This window comes from Cucumis sativus, chromosome 1, assembly GCF_000004075.3.
Source record: "Cucumis sativus cultivar 9930 chromosome 1, Cucumber_9930_V3, whole genome shotgun sequence".
In the NCBI taxonomy this organism is placed as follows: domain Eukaryota; kingdom Viridiplantae; phylum Streptophyta; class Magnoliopsida; order Cucurbitales; family Cucurbitaceae; genus Cucumis; species Cucumis sativus.
In genome coordinates, this window is record NC_026655.2 from 6,884,479 (window position 1) to 6,900,924 (window position 16,446).

General features: G+C 31.2%; 3 protein-coding genes and 1 long non-coding RNA gene across 4 annotated transcripts; all 4 read left to right on the forward strand.

The window, feature by feature from the left end:
- Positions 1-2,904: 2,904 nt before the first annotated feature.
- On the forward strand, positions 2,905-3,877 carry LOC116402653 (cysteine-rich repeat secretory protein 38-like). Its single transcript, XM_031882195.1, has one exon. It carries the CDS (start codon positions 3,008-3,010, stop codon positions 3,875-3,877), a length of 870 nt encoding a protein of 289 aa, XP_031738055.1. The 5' UTR covers positions 2,905-3,007.
- A 133-nt stretch (positions 3,878-4,010) lies between these two features.
- LOC116405680 (cysteine-rich receptor-like protein kinase 10) lies at positions 4,011-5,188 on the forward strand. The gene is made up of 2 exons (XM_031889568.1): positions 4,011-4,573; positions 4,666-5,188. The coding sequence occupies exons 1-2, from the start codon at positions 4,430-4,432 to the stop codon at positions 4,981-4,983; spliced, it is 462 nt and encodes a 153-aa protein (XP_031745428.1). The 5' UTR covers positions 4,011-4,429; the 3' UTR covers positions 4,984-5,188.
- A 1,756-nt stretch (positions 5,189-6,944) lies between these two features.
- Positions 6,945-10,557, forward strand: LOC101205281 (putative receptor-like protein kinase At4g00960). Its single transcript, XM_011654549.2, has 7 exons — positions 6,945-8,517; positions 8,597-8,740; positions 8,857-8,978; positions 9,066-9,276; positions 9,363-9,600; positions 9,838-9,988; positions 10,095-10,557. The coding sequence occupies exons 1-7, from the start codon at positions 7,737-7,739 to the stop codon at positions 10,413-10,415; spliced, it is 1,968 nt and encodes a 655-aa protein (XP_011652851.1). The 5' UTR covers positions 6,945-7,736; the 3' UTR covers positions 10,416-10,557.
- A 4,907-nt stretch (positions 10,558-15,464) lies between these two features.
- Positions 15,465-16,406, forward strand: LOC101215725. Its single transcript, XR_969165.2, has 2 exons — positions 15,465-15,899; positions 16,039-16,406. It is a non-coding gene; the product is annotated as an uncharacterized LOC101215725 (long non-coding RNA).
- Positions 16,407-16,446: the final 40 nt, after the last annotated feature.

Consider the following 16,446-nt stretch of genomic DNA (forward strand, 5'->3'; position numbering starts at 1 on the left):
TTAAAAAGTAATCATTTATCATTTCGATAGTCTCTTTCACCATTTTCCTTTCTCTATTTTCCCTCTCAACGTTTTCCACAAAAAAGAAAAGAAATCATTCCACTAAATATTGTGTCCAACCTTTTACTTTTCCAAAATTTCAAGACTCTATTTCATCCCATCAAGTCTCCTCATCCTTTTCTTCTTTCATTTTCAATCCTTCTTTCCACTGGACGTTTGAGAGTGTTTTCTTTACTCCTCTTCTCCTTCTCTTGCTTTAAAGGAGATTGACTTGAATGTTGAAGATAATGAACTGTTATTGTGTTGGAAAGTGGAATATTATTTGAGGGTTGGGTTGAAAACGGGTGTTAGATATAAGATTATGTGGTTCAAAACCAGACATCGTGGGTTAGTCTTTGAAGATTATGTTGAAATTGGTTATGGTCATGGGCAAATGCTAGGAACAACACAAATGAAGTTAATTAAAGCTAAGTTTTACCAATCTGTAGTTAACCCTTGGCTTTGCAAATTTCTTTGGGTTTTATAGATCCAGCATCTTCTGTTTTCTTTTCTGTTGTTTGAGATTTGTAGTTTGAAAAATACTTAGATATATTTGGAGTCGTTGCACTAGTTTTTATATAACTCACTCAAATTATTCTCACAACGGTTTATTGTGTGTGGTTGGAGTGGGTTGCATAGTTTAAGATATAAACTTATAAATCAAGTGTAGCTGAAAAAACTAAAACTTAATCGAACAAAACTTTGATTTGTTGTCAACTAAGTTAAAATTACAAATGTCTAATTAATTAACATAGAATGTTTAGCAAAAAGCAATTATAAATTATCACATAAAATTCTCCCTTTCCAGAAATGATTGAAAGACAACTTTATAAAAGAATCATAAAATGTTGTGTAAAAGGAAAAGCATGATGTGTACGTCATTACCTTGAACCTACTACAGTTTACCGGATTAATAGTTCAATACATACTTAAGATTTAATGACTCCATTGCATTTTAAAGAGTACTTTATCTACTACTATAACCCTACTAACATCTAACCATCAAAATAAGAAATTAACACTACTTCCATTCAAGAATAAAATTGAAACAACCAACAAAAGCTTAGCTCAACTAGTATTAATACATGTTAAGGATGATAATAATGTTCATGGTTCAAATTCCTTAATCCCCAATTTGTACTAGATAAAGGGAAAAAAAAAATTTGATACACTGTTTTGGTCTCAAATGTGACCTAATCCATTGATCTCCCTCCTTCACACCCGTTATAGAACCTAATGGCTGATGCTATTTGTTAACATTTTGGTTTCTAGGTTTAGTTATTTTTTAAAATTAAAGATATGTTTAATTTAATTTTAAAATAAGTCATTTTGGAGAAAAATTAATGAAGTATTTTCCAACCAATCAAAATAGTTTTTGAATTGTAGTAAATATTAATTAAGATGATGAATTGTAGTCAAGACTTAAAAAATTGCACTTGATTTGGTCAGCCATAATTATGATAGTGAATAATAGTCAATATTTTGGAAATTCTGGTTCAATATGGTTACCCATAATTAAGATGATGAATCATAGTCAAGATTTTCAAATTTCCGGTTCATATAGGTTAGGCATAATTATAAAATGTGGAAGACCAATTCTCTAATTAATTCATACCATCCTAATTAATTCATTAAACTCTAAACTTTTAGTTTATTTTAGGGGTCTTTTGAAAAACATAACAAATGATAAAAAATTTTACTTACAACAATTTTAAAAGCCGAAAAAGTCCACATGTCTTCAATAACAAATACAAAAAATATCTCACGAATAATTTACACTCAATAAGCAAAATATATTTGGTAAATTGGTATATTTGACTATTATTCTCTATGCAGATATTGATTATTGTTCGGTAGAGTATCATTTAGATTTGATAGCAAACTAGTTTTTTCAAGATTTTTGGTTATACAATCTACCAAATCTAAATGATTTTTTAAAAAGATTGTTTAGCAATATTTCAACCATCTTTTTCACAAACATTTATATTTGGCAACAAAATTTTCGAAATAAAAAAAACAGTAGATATTTTATATTTGATATATGATATTGAACCAAATAACAAAGAAAAGAAGGATGAGAAGGAAAAGAACAATTGTAGAAATGGAAAGAAGAGTAAACTCATAAATATTTTTAAAAAACTAGTTGGTTTGCTTTTTCTATTTTGTTACGCCTAAAATAAGTATTTTGGTGTTTTGTCGTAGTAAGACAAATTAAAATATTTATAAGTATAACAAAATTTTAGATTATATCAATCTCTCAATACAATGCTACTACTAAAGCTTTTAAAGGCATTCATGCTTTTATGTAACTCTTGGGTTTGTTGGACTTTTCTCTAGCACTTTCCTTTCCTTACTTCTCGTACTCACGGAAATGATGATAGTGCTGAGGGTGTCCATCTGGTGGAGATATCCATATGCATCTATTGACACATGTATCCTTTTTTTTTAAAAAAAATATTTATCTATATAATCTGAAATTTTGAGTAAATATTTTTTTAAATTTACTATTCTTGAATAAGAAATTTCCCTATTATGGATTCCAACGTTGTATTTCCTCCTCACTTCCTAACATTTATAGAGTGGAAAATGGTTGTGATTCACGGAATGAAAGGAATTTAAATCGACACTCAATAATGGGTCTTGAGAGATGTTGAAGAGTTAATTCAAATCAATTTGGAATTTAAATGGACATTGAAGAAGACATTTGAATGATTCAAATGAATCATTATAATATAGAAATACATATACTTATAATATATTGGAAGAACATTTGACCTTTAAGTCAAGTAATATATGCTTAGATAAACTACCTGTTCTCAAATTTTGATACATGTGATCGGACCCTTAATTAAAGAAACACGAAAACTAATTAATTTTTCTAGCAAATGTCTCATCTTCTTTCTCAAACTTGGTTATAAATAATAAAAAAAGCAAAAATCTGATTCCTTCAAGAGTTGGGCAATTGAAAATGCTGAATTCTGCCATTATTTTTCACTACTTCTCACTTTCCTTATCCATGCATGCAAATGCTCTAACTCTTTACAAATGCAACACCAACAACTTCTTCACTGCTAATAGCAGTTACGAGTCCAGTCTTAATCTCCTCTTTTCAACTCTCTCAACCAACGCCCCAGGTACCAACGGATTCTTCAATTATTCTGTCATCCGTACACCAAACGACACCGTTTACGGCATCTTCCAATGCCGTGGGGACACCACCGACGGCTCGTGTCGGGATTGCGTTATGGAAGCTACTAGAAACGTAGCCTATCAATTCTGTCCCTTTAGGAAAAGCGCTGTGGTTTGGTATGACGATTGTCTGTTGCGTTATTCCGATCAAAATTTCTTTTCTGTTGTGTCCACTGAGCCACTTTACGAGTTGGATAGCCGCGTTGATATTGCGTTCGACACGACCCGGTTTAACCAATTAGTGATGGCCACTTTGACGGCCATCGCGGCTAATGCCTCCTCGTTGGTAGTAGGGGAAATGTTTGCAACGCATGAGGCGATTTTTACATCAAATATAACGCTTTACACTTTGGCACAGTGTAATTCGGATTTGTCAAACACGGAGTGCCAAGATTGCTTAACACGAGTGATTAGGGGTATTCCTGGTTGTTGTCGTAATAAAATTGGTGGGAGACTTTTGTTCCCGAGCTGTTATGTTCGTTATGAACTTTACCCGTTTTATCAGCTCAGTTGGACTAACCAGGTACCGCCTTCTGAATCCGCAACTCCTGATCAACAACCACCACTTCATTCCTCAGGTCACCATCCTCTTATTTTCCTTTCAAAACACAATCTTACTAACTCAAACATATTAACTCTACACTTATAAACTTCACTCAAAGAAAGATTTATATTTATTTATTTAATTCAAACCATTTACTAAACAAAAGTATGTCTGAGTTTGTAGAGCAGGGGAAAAGCAAATCCTTGAATGTGATGATTATAGCCATCGTGCTTCCAATAACTGCTTCCATTCTGCTTTTGGTTTTGTGCTTGAGTGTCCTTCTCTGGAGAGCAAACAGGAAATACATGATTCTTGTTAAGCAAGAGAGTGGTATATATATAATATATAAATTTATGTTATTGTTTTTCTCTAAATAATGTTATTTCAAAATATGAAATCCATTTGATTAATATTATTTGTGGGGGTTGGATATATTGTCCAGTTTTAAATGAATCCAAAGATTTCGGATTTTGGTATGGCAAGAATTATTCAAATTGATGAAACTCACATAAACACACGTCGTATTGCTGGTACCTTGTAAGTTATATATTATTCCATTTTGTAAACTTCTTAGTCTTGCTTTGAAAAAAAACGACTTAAAACAACTTTATCCTTGTTTCTGGATAATATTTGCCTGTTTTTTTTTTTAGCTGTTACATGTCTCCTGAATATGCAATGCATGGAATCTTCTCTATAAAATCTGATGTGTATAGCTTTGGTGTATTGCTGTTGGAGATTATAACTGGAAAGAAACATCAAACATTTTCTTTGTTAGGTATTGGTGAAGACATCTCGACTTATGTAAGTCATTAAGGGGGAAGATTTTCATTTCTTACTTGATATTGTTATATAGTTAATTAATTAAAGGCAAGTTAATTTGTTTCGGTGGCCAGGCTTGGAAGCTATGGAATGATGGAACTCCATTAGAAATACTGGAGTCGAGTTTGAGAGACAAGTGCTCAAGAGATATGGTGATTAGATGCATCCATATTGCTTTACTTTGTGTTCACGATGATCCTGTACAAAGACCCTCCATGGCATCCATTGTTCTTATGTTGAATAGTTATTCGGTTACTTTGCCTGAACCTAAAGAGCCAACGTTCTTCAAGAGCAATATTAGAGAGAATAATGATAGTGCAGCAGTAGATGGTGATCAATCTAAGGGACTATCTTCCAATATAATATCTACAAGTGAGATGGATCGAGGATGAAGTATATGCCTTGAAATCACTTATTTTTAGTGGTTGTAATGTAGCAGAGTGTATGTATGTTCCATTAATTTCAAAGTTCCATTGAGTAGTGCACATGACATTATTTACGAAAATTTGTGTTTAGGCTTTTACTCTATTTGCAAATTAAATGGATTATTTGACGTAGAAGTTATGTAGCTAGAGATGTAGAGGTGATGCAACTTATGACAATATAAGTGTTTTAAAATTTCGATAGTGTAAGAAAAAAGTGATGGAAATCAAGGAAAAGTAACATTTTATAGCGATTTTCAAAACTTAATTTTATTTTCTCTTCGAACATGAATTTTTTTAGTTGAAAGTGATTTTGTTGACATGTAATGAAAAGAGATTCTAGCTATGTAAATATCACTCTCAAAACACAACCTAATATTCTTTCCATATGTATTTTTAAATTTTAAAACCTCTTTCTTTTCTCCAATCATTATCTCCTTCTTTTTTTTTCTTTTCCTCTTCAACATCATGCATGCTAATTATTCCACTTTCATTATATATTGTATTTTAGTTTTGTTTGATTCTATCTTTCAAAAGATTTCACAAAACATGAATATCAGCTTCATGCACTAAAAAACAAAAGGAAAGGATAGCTAACAAGAAGTGCTATGATTGATATTTTCTAGCCTTTTTGAAAGTTATCAAAGCTCAATGTTATTAAAAAGTTAAAGATTTTATATATATATATATATATATTTGTTGATTATGCTGAATGCTTTTAAAAACCTTAGAAATATAGCAATGTAGATATATAATAGCATTACTTATCAAAACTATAATAAGTTCATATAGCTAAATAAAGGGTAGTGTTGTGGGTTTGTAATAGCATTTTTATGAAGCTTTATAAGTTTCCATGATAGGTGTCCACTGACCTAAATTAGGACTTGAAAATTCCCAATGAAAAAGGTATACACGGTGGACGGGTTCGAAACAATGAATCAATAATGGCCACATTGATGCCCATAGTGTGGATAAGTTCTTAAATATTGTTAGAGATCGATTTTCTCATGAAAATAAACCAAACCCGACCAGTTTCACACCCGGATTCGACAACTGCCAACTGTCCAGCCACACTACTTATGCATCAACAAACAATATCAATATTTCACAAATAACAAAAGAAATGGAAAACATTAGTATTATAATTAATTAGGGTTATTTTGTTATAATAAAATTTTAGATTATACCGATGATAGAAACTTACGGATAGAATCTAAAAGTAAAGTTTTGCTGTATGTTATATATATTTGGTTAAATTTGCTATTTTTGACAATTTTTTTCTAATTAATATTACCATAATTTTATTTTGAAAAATTATAAAAAGTAGACCATTTGAGAAAATATTTAAATTTATAGAAAAATGAGGGTGTAATAAATTTTATTTTGTAGTGGTTTCGTTTTGCTGAGGGGTAAATAGTTTATAAATTTTTTCAATTTTTGAAAAATCCTTTTTATTATATATTTTTAAATGATAATTGGTACCAAAAGATAAAAAAGAGTTGAGATTTGACTAAACCATCGAATCAAATGTGTTTTCGAGATATATCAGAGAAGCTGAATGTGCGACTAATGAAAAAATATTCATGGGACGTGAATTTTTTATGCTTTTCAAATGGTTGAAAAGTAACAGGGATTTTATATTTTTAAAAGTCTATTTTACCATTTCGACAGTCTCTTTCACTATTTTCCCTCTCAACATTTTCCACAAAATAATAATAATAATAATAATAATAATAATAATTTCATTAAATATTGTGTCCAACCTTTTACTTTTCCAAATTTTTGAAGTCTCTTTTTCATCCCATCAAGTCTCCTCGTCATCTTCTTCTTCTTTCATTTTCAATCCTTCTTTTTCTTCTCTTTTTCCACTGGTTTGAGAGTGTTTTCTTTACCCCTTCTCTCTTCTCCTTCTCTTGCTTTTCAGTAAATACTATTAAGCTTTTTTCTTTATAATTCTTTTTTGTTCTTTTTTTTTTTTTTTGTCATGTCGTCGACAACCAGAGACGATATAGTTCCAAAATCGATGAGGAGAACCGATCCACCGGTGGGTTTAAGCCCAACACCTTTCCGAATGCAATCGAAGATCACCGCTACAACCCACCACCAACAAATTCTTTTATGGTAATTTGAAATTAATAAATACACTTTTCTCACCAAACTTTTACGGAAAAAGCACTTAGAAAAAAATTGTCAAAACACAAAGGTGTTTAAAAGAAAAACGAAAACTTGACAACATTTCTTTTTTTCTAAATTGAATCCAAACATATTGTAAATTAGTATAAATTTCAGAGTATATAGTAGGCCAAATGGTTACAGTTTACAAGTGTAAGTAAGATATAAATTAAATTACGAAACTACAGTTCGCTAAATTGTTCTTAAATGGAAATTAAAATAATTTTCGGTTGAATAGTTTTAGAGTTAGATGAAAAAAAGATGAAAGTGACTTAAGAGAAAGGGTGACAATTCTAAAGGAGAAGAATGGTTCACCTCCCCTGGAGGAAGAAGAAGACCAATTATTTACTACTGGAACTGTTTAAAATGAAAATGAGATTTGAAATTCAAAAAATAAAATTTGTCAATTTGTCCTCACTGATTAATACGTTTTCCAAATACAAATGAGTTGGGTCTCATTAGCACTTCATTTCCAATATTAACTTCTTCCTTGAAAATTCTCCTATAATCGCCCCAACCAGTACGAAACTGAAACTACTACTTCAACAATAATGCTCATTTTTCCAACTTTCTTCATTATTTGTTTCATTATCCATGGTAATTCTCAAACTGCAGACCAATACCCATATCGCAGTTGTTCATCCGCCAATTTCACCCAAAGTTCCACCTATCACTCCATCCTCAATCTCCTCCTTTCAAATCTCTCTGCCCATGCCCCCGGAACTAACGGATTCTTCAATACTTCCATCGCCCGACCCCCCAACGACGCGGTTTACGGCCTCTTCCAATGCCGTGGAGATGTCACGAACACCACCTGTCGAAATTGTGTTACTTCAGCTACAAAAAATTCTGCTGAACAGTTTTGTCCCCTGAGCCAAGGTGCTGTAGTTTGGTACGACGAATGCATATTCCGCTATTCTAGCCATTCTTTCTTTTCCGTGATATCCTTAAGGCCAGGTCTGTTAGCTCATAACGAGGCTGATATAGGCATCGACACGGCTCGATTCAACCAACTAGTCATGTCCACTTTGAGGCATACTGCAGCCAGTGCCTCTTCGGTAGACGAATTGTTTGCAAAGCAGCACACATATTTCACGTCGGATATTACCCTTTACACATTAGCACAATGCACCCGTGACTTGTCGTATTTGGATTGCCAACAATGCTTGGCTCAATCTATTGATTACGTTCCCAATTGTTGCGCTAATAAACGAGGGGCGAGAGTTCTGTTTCCTAGCTGTTTTGTTCGTTATGAAATTTACAATTTTTACGAATTCACTTCAAACAATTCAGTTCAAACTCCCCCGCCGTCTCTTCCTTCTTCTCCACCGGGTAATAGTGGTTCTATGTTCCTTCTATTTGTGACAAAAAAAAAAAAAAAACAGTGTAAAGACGAAGTTTTGTTGAACAGGAGAAAACAAAGTCTCACGGGTGTCAATTGTGGCCATTGTGGTTCCAATTGCAATTACTGTCTCGATAATTCTGGTTGCTGTGGGATGGTGGTTCCTGCATCGAAGAGCAAAGAAGAAATACAGTCCAGTAAAGGAAGACAGCGGTATTTGTTATTCTTTATTTTATTTTATTCTTTTTTATCGTACTTGTGGAATTCAAGTAGATTTGAGTCTGTGAAATCATGTTGCATGCTTATTATTAGTACCATAATTTGTGCAGTTATTGATGAGATGAGCACTGCTGAATCTTTACAATTTGATTTCAAAACAATCAATGATGCTACCAACAATTTCTCAGAAGAAAACAGGTTAGGTGAAGGTGGCTTTGGTGCAGTCTACAAGGTACAACTGTGAAAGAATTGAACATATTGCTACATGTCAGCTAGTTCGACTGCGGTTGATTCCAATTTTGGAGGTATGCTATTTCAGGGTAGGCTTGAAAATGGACAAGAGATAGCTGTGAAAAGACTATCAAGAGGATCTTCGCAAGGTTTTGAAGAGTTCAAGAATGAGGTTATGTTGGTTGCTAAGCTTCAACATAGAAATCTTGTAAAACTATTGGGATTTTGCTTGGATGGTGGAGAAAAGATACTCATCTATGAATACATACCTAATAAAAGCCTCAATTTTTTCTTATTTGGTTGGTTCTTTCGTCAGTCTTTTTTATTTTGTTTTAATTCATTTCCTCCTTTTTTCTGAAATTGATATGTTGTTCATATTATGCAGATCCAAAGAGACAAAGAGAGTTGGATTGGTTGAAACGATATAAGATCATTCATGGAATTGCTAGAGGAATGTTATATTTACACGAAGATTCTCGTCTTCGAATTATCCACCGTGATCTTAAAGCTAGTAATATCTTGTTAGATAAAAATATGAACCCAAAAATTTCTGATTTTGGTTTGGCAAGAATCGTCCAAGTCGATCAAACTCAAGGAAATACAAATCGAATTGTTGGTACCTAGTAAGTTTTCTCTTTAATCCTGAAACTTCCTTTGTATAGTGTATTTAAATTAATTTCATCACATCACATCCTAGAAGTAGATATGTTTATATCCATGTGATAAACTATGATTGAACAATAAGATCAGATATATGAAAGTGATAGAAGTGACGTATTTGTTATTATAAAATAATTTATGCTGAATTGTTATGCAATTAAAGTAGTATTTATCGATTAATACATCTATATGTGTTTCAGTGGATATATGGCTCCCGAATATGCAATGCATGGAAACTTCTCTTTGAAATCTGATGTGTATAGTTTTGGAGTCATAGTCTTCGAAATTTTAAGTGGCAAGAAAAACAACACCTTTTACTTGTCAGATGTTGCCGAAGACATTATGACCCATGTAAGTAAAGGATTCTTAATTCCTCAATTGAAGTATAATTAGCAACGATGCATTAGTTTAACTTGAAAACACTCTTACATCCCATGTGTTTTCCTCCTTTGGTCAGGCTTGGAAACTATGGACAGATGGAACATCATTAACTTTGTTGGACGCGAGTTTGAGAGAGAGTTACTCAAAACGTCAGGCGCTTAGATGCATTCACATTGCTTTATTATGTGTTCAACATGATCCACTTTGTAGACCTTCCATGGCATCCATTGTTCTTATGCTTAGCAGTCATTCCACTTCTTTGCCCTTGCCTAAAGAGCCAGCATTTTCTATGCGCAGTAAAGATGGTGGCATTGTGATAGAAAGTGATCGGTCTACACGTAAATCTGATCATTCGTCCACTAATGAAATATCTATGTCTGAGTTGTGCCCACGATAGAGAATGTCTCACTGCATTCTAAATCTTTTGTATTTGTTTGTTGCGATGAATCAACTTAATTAGTGTTCCATCCTTTGTAACCAGTCTTTTTTTAGAATAATTTAGATAAAGGTTTAAAATAAGGTTTTGATTATGGCTTTTATATTTGCAGTAGTGATGCTTGATTGTCATTTTTTAAGGCATTGGATTGTTATAAAATGGACTTAAACACCAAAACATGAGGTCAAGCCGCCAACAATCCTTAGAGACGAAGTTTCTCGGTTCATGTACTAAAGGAAGCCCCAAGGTCAAAGACACTTGCAACAACAAATAAGAACCTTAGAGTGAACAATGAAATTAACTAACCACCTGGGGGGACTCAATGCATAACCATGGATATGCCTATTACCCTCGCGACAGTAGCATCAAAAATAACAACTCTCCAACACCTACAAATTACTGGTAGACTTTCAATTCAACTAGTTAGAGTGGAGCATAATAACAAATTTAATTTTGATAAAGTCACTTATTTCAATCTAAATATTATTACAACAGTTCGACTTCTTAAAAAATATTATTGTACTTTTTAATGAATAAAAAGTAATAATTGAAAAAAACAGTAAAGATTTAAGAATATTATTACTGATGAATATCGTGTTTTCTAAGCCTGTAAACTTTGATGAATATCGCGGAAAATAGTTGTTCATTAAGATATCATTTTTCTTGATAGGTCATGTCCATAATCTTATCCTCAACCTAAAATTATAAATTTTTTTATTGATGAACAATGCCTATCAAAATATCATTTTTCTTGATGGACCTTGTCCCACGATTGTTCTTTTTTTTGTCCATCAAGAAACCCCAGACCCACCAAGAAATCAAAAACAAATATATTAGTTTTTTTCTATGACGATGATCATTGCAAATCAAGAAAATTCATCTATTGATGGGCCACGTTCATCAAGAAAATCCAATTAACTTATCAGCATTGTCAGTCAACTAATATTTCATTATTCTTGACTTTTACTGTTCATCGAGAAATAGTAATTTTCTTGACGTTTGTAGACTATTAACAAAATTAAGGAAACTTTGCCAAGAAAACTAAGAATCCACATTTTTTAACGTTTTTTTTCGTATTTTTTCAACAAAATAAGGAGACTTTTCTTGACGTACATGATCGTCAATATAAACATTGTATCAAGAAAAATATCAATATTTGCCATGACCATAAAAAAAAATCTATATTTGTGTCCATTAAGAAAGACCAAATTTGTAGCCGTGTTTGACAAGTTGTGTGCATATCATTATTTACCATAGTAGTTAATTTTTTTAGTTATAGTATATTTGTTGTTTTTTTTTCTTTTTTAATGGTTTAGAAATTCTCTAGCCTCAATATGTGAACATTATCGGGTCTTTTATTTTAGGAAAATTGCATGACATATCAAACATTTAGAAAAAAAAAAAACTCATGACATATTTCTTTTGCATATTGTGATTATGACAAATATAACAAGTAATTAGTGATATCAGCTATAGAAGGATTATCACCTTTTAAATTTGTTACTTTTGCAATTTAGAAAATGGAGTGATATGAGCTCTATTATCATAATTTTTTTTTGCTATTTTTACAAGTGTCCTTTTATTTTACGTACATGTCACATTATTATTATTTAATTCTATTTTGCCATTTTCACTCTTTTTAAAACATTTGGTTATTTTTCCAAATGAAATTATACAATTGAAAAAGATTATCCATTATTTTTTCTAATTAGGTATTACATTTTGGCCATCTTGCACAATTAAGTTATAATAGAAAATAGATGCAAAATACCATTCAAACTTTCAAAAAAATATTTTAAAAAATACCCTTAGTTTCGGAGGAAAAGTAATGTTAAACTTTTATTTAAAAAAATACCCTTAAAACAATTCAAAAATTACCTTAATAGTAAGCATTTGAACAAAAATATCACTAATTCAATTCCTCACAAAAATATTAAAAAAAAAAAAAAACTTTCTGTCCATTAATATAGTAATAAAATTGTTTGAAGTTTTTTTTGATAAAAGTACAATGGATCAGTAGGTACAACAAAATTGATAAAATTGTTTGAAGTTTTTTTTGATAAAAGTACAATAAAATTCTCTACTAGGTGAACACCTCTTAACACTCTCATTATTCTCGCTTCATTAATAAAATTGTTTGATGTTAAGTTCATGCAAAAATTAATGTACTAAATTTTAATACAAATTGTATAGAATTCTTCATCTTTTTTTCATGGAGAGACTCATATTTCTCTTAGATTTTCAAATCTTAGCGTAGACAAATTTTCTCAACAAACCAAATAAAAACCAATATTAAACCAAAATTTTAAGTTAATAATTAAAATCTCATAGAATTCCAAAATTAAATTATCCTCTTAAAATATACAAAAACAATAAATAGTATAGTAAAAAAAGTATTTCGAGTTCATATACCTTTATATAATCATTTATTATCTTTTTTCTTGTTATTATTCATATACCTTAGTTAAAGTGCGTAGTTTTATTTATTTATTTATTAATCATTTCTTCATTTTAATGTATGGGTATTTTTTAACTTTTATTTTTGTTTTCAAAACTTTTACTATTTCTTTTCCACTTCACTAATAAAACTACTTGTTAATAGAAAGAAAAATTATCTAAGAGGTAACTTTGTAAAATTTTAGATTTAATCAACTATAAAGATCGATCATGGATGAAATAAAAAGAGTTTACTACATTTTATAAAGAGAAATTGCAAAAATGACAAAATAAGTTATAATAATTAAGTCCATAGCACACGCACTTTATTATTTGTAAAAATGGCAAAAATGAAGTCCAACTCACACATCAAGAGGCAAAGTGTCACAAATATCCTCGTTACTAATATACGTTTGATACACCTTTATACATGTCTGAAACATCTAATACACCATTTGATACACCCAATACATTTAATTGATACACTTAATGCACCATATACTTTTTGATACACTCGATACCTTTTGATACACACCTGAAACATTACTAATATATGTTTGATACACTTGATACACTGCAAATATATTTAGTATTCTTAACTTATACAATTGATTAATTAAATGCATTTGATATGCTTGAAGTTCTACTTATACACTTGATATACACTTGAAAATTTGATTCATATACTTGATAATAATTCACTTTACTAATATGTTTTAACAATATATTGTTGATATACTTGATAATGATACACTGAGTTACATCATTCATATACATCTAATGAACGACATAAAATTTGAAAAAACAAAAATCATGTAGTAAGTATATTAACCAATTAATACATATAATATAAGTATATCACAACACTGATTTATTAAACTGAGACAAAATAAAACAAAAAAAATTAATATAAAAAAATAAAACAAAATCATTTGGAATCATATTTAACTCAAAATACACATAGAAGAAAGTTTAAAAAAAAAAATCACAAATGAAGTTAAATTACTTCGATCAACAACCATTATAATATATTTCATATTGCATTTGTACTATTAAAAAATATACGTTAGGTCAGTTGGTGCCCTAAGACATCTCTACTAGGTAGACACATCATTTAGCACTATCATCATTTTCGCTTCATTAATAATAAGAGATAAGTACAAGAAGCAAGAAAGTACCAAAAAGGCTAGAGTGAAGCCCAAGAGACTCGAGAACTAAAGTTGAAAAGCATTGAGATTGCAAGCTATGTTATGGTCAAGTAGTTTTTTAAAAGTGGAGATCGATCGGTCCAAATACCCGTTAAAGCTTGAATATCTAATAACTATAATTAATTGTTTTAGTTATAGTGTATTTGTTGCTCTTTTTCTCCTGCCTCAATATTTGTATTTATGTATAAAATGATGCTAAGTAGACCTTAGTTATTGTTTCTAAAATTGCTACTCAGGGTAATTAACCTATTTTTATTTTGTTTTAAAAAAATGATTGATATCATATTTACAACTTAAGAAGAGGTAATATCAGTGGTACATACTTTTTTCAGTCACTATAGGATTGTTAAAAGAGAAAGATTGAGGGGTTGATGTATTCAAAATCCACTTGACTAGTTTGATAGCAAAATTAAAGAAAAAAGAATATTCAATGAATAGAATTTAGGGAACTAAAAGTTGGGAAAACAATCAATAGGGTTTTGATATAGATTATTATGGATCCAAATTAAGTGGTTAAATTATAAATGTAAAGAGGATAATTAAAAGTGCTAAATTGAATTGAATAAAAGAGTAGAAATTAAATAATGATGAACAGTAACTTTGATGGAAAAGGAGAAATAAGGAGAAATAAAAATATCAAACTTTTGCACTTTAACTTCATTTTCCAGATGATTTTAAATGAGAATAGCACAACGATGGCCTACCAATGGCCGACTCTCTCTTTACTGAAAAATGAAAATACTTCTTAACATTACTTTTGTTAGTTTACACATTCATCTGCCCCACCAATAAATGTGCTTTCCCACACCCACTTGACTCTCTATATCGTAACTTTCTGTCCAGGGGTTCCCAACTTGGAGATTCACCTATCATTCATCGTTTCTCCCCTTAATTCTACAAAATCCCTCTTCTTGCTTCTCATAATTCCTACAATTTGTTCATAAACCTTAAACCAGACCCACTTTTTTTTATCGAGCATATGAAACTAATTCTAATTTAACATCACTGTCTAATATTTTGATGGAGCATATGTCTTAAATGCTTGAATTACATTTAAATTTGGTCCAACTTGTCAATAATAAAAGTTTAGTTCAGTAGTAACTATTAGAAGTCTATGATTGGAAGTTCCTATCTCAATCGTTGTGGTTGGAGGGGAATACGTCTGTTGAATGATTCTATTAAATACAACAAAACAAAACAACCATTTTCTCCTAAATTGTTTTTAAAAGTAGCCATTTTTTTTTAATTAAAAAAAAAACCATCCTATTTAACTTCCCAATATAATCCTTTCACCTCTATGAGAAAAGCTTATTATCCTAACTTTCCTATTTCTTTATCCTAACCTTCCACCCTTTCTCGTGGGACATCCGTGGAATTGTATAACAAAATTATTTCTGTAAACAAAGGGGGATAGTTTCAATATCATTCCCCTTTAAATAGTAATGCAAAATGAAAAGGTATAGTATAAGATTTGTAAATATGCGGAGTTTTGTGGTGTTTTTAGTTTCCTCCTTAGTTTCCCTATCCATGGCCATGGAAGCTCCCACGAATATTTTGATACACCCTTCCCTTTCTGCACCAATTTCACCTTCTCACCAAACTCTACTTACCTCTCTTCACCTCCTAAATGCTTCCGCCTTTGATCCTCCAACTCCAAATACTTTTCCTCCACCTCCTCTGGATGCGCCTCCTCCAGCTCAATCTTCGACGAAATCGAACCCATCTCCCTCACCTTCTTCCTCGCTCTCCTCTCCTTCCACGCCACTACCACCCCCTACCTCGCGTCGTTCACCAATTTCAGGTTATATAACTCATTTCTTCTCAAATTTAAGTGCTCCTAATCTTTTAGGTTTATATTTATTTTCTTACGCACGGATCTTGCTCAGCCAGTTACCCGACCAAAATTAAACTTATTTCATTATATATATTTTGTTGAACAGTGGGAAACAGATCCGCACCAGTGCAAATTGTGGCGATTGTGATTGCAACTACAATTATTTTCATAGGTGCACTTGTTGGGGGATTTTGTTACCTACGCCGACGAGTGTTACAAAATCCCGTATATTAGCTTCTGGATTTCTCCTCTTCTTTTACTCTTTTTGTATTCGTAAAAATATAGCGACTCATTTTTTTTTTTTTGGTTTTCCCTTTTCCTTAAATATCAAATCTTTAATAATAACTCCATTTTCATTTCTCTTCTGTACTTCTGTTCCCTTTCTTGTCAAAGTCTGTAATGCCTATATATATTTTGTATATCTTCCATTGGCTAATACATAGTGAAATATATTACTTTCTGCCTTCTGTTAAACTGAATGACAAAAATTTTGGACTATGGAGAGACATGGTTC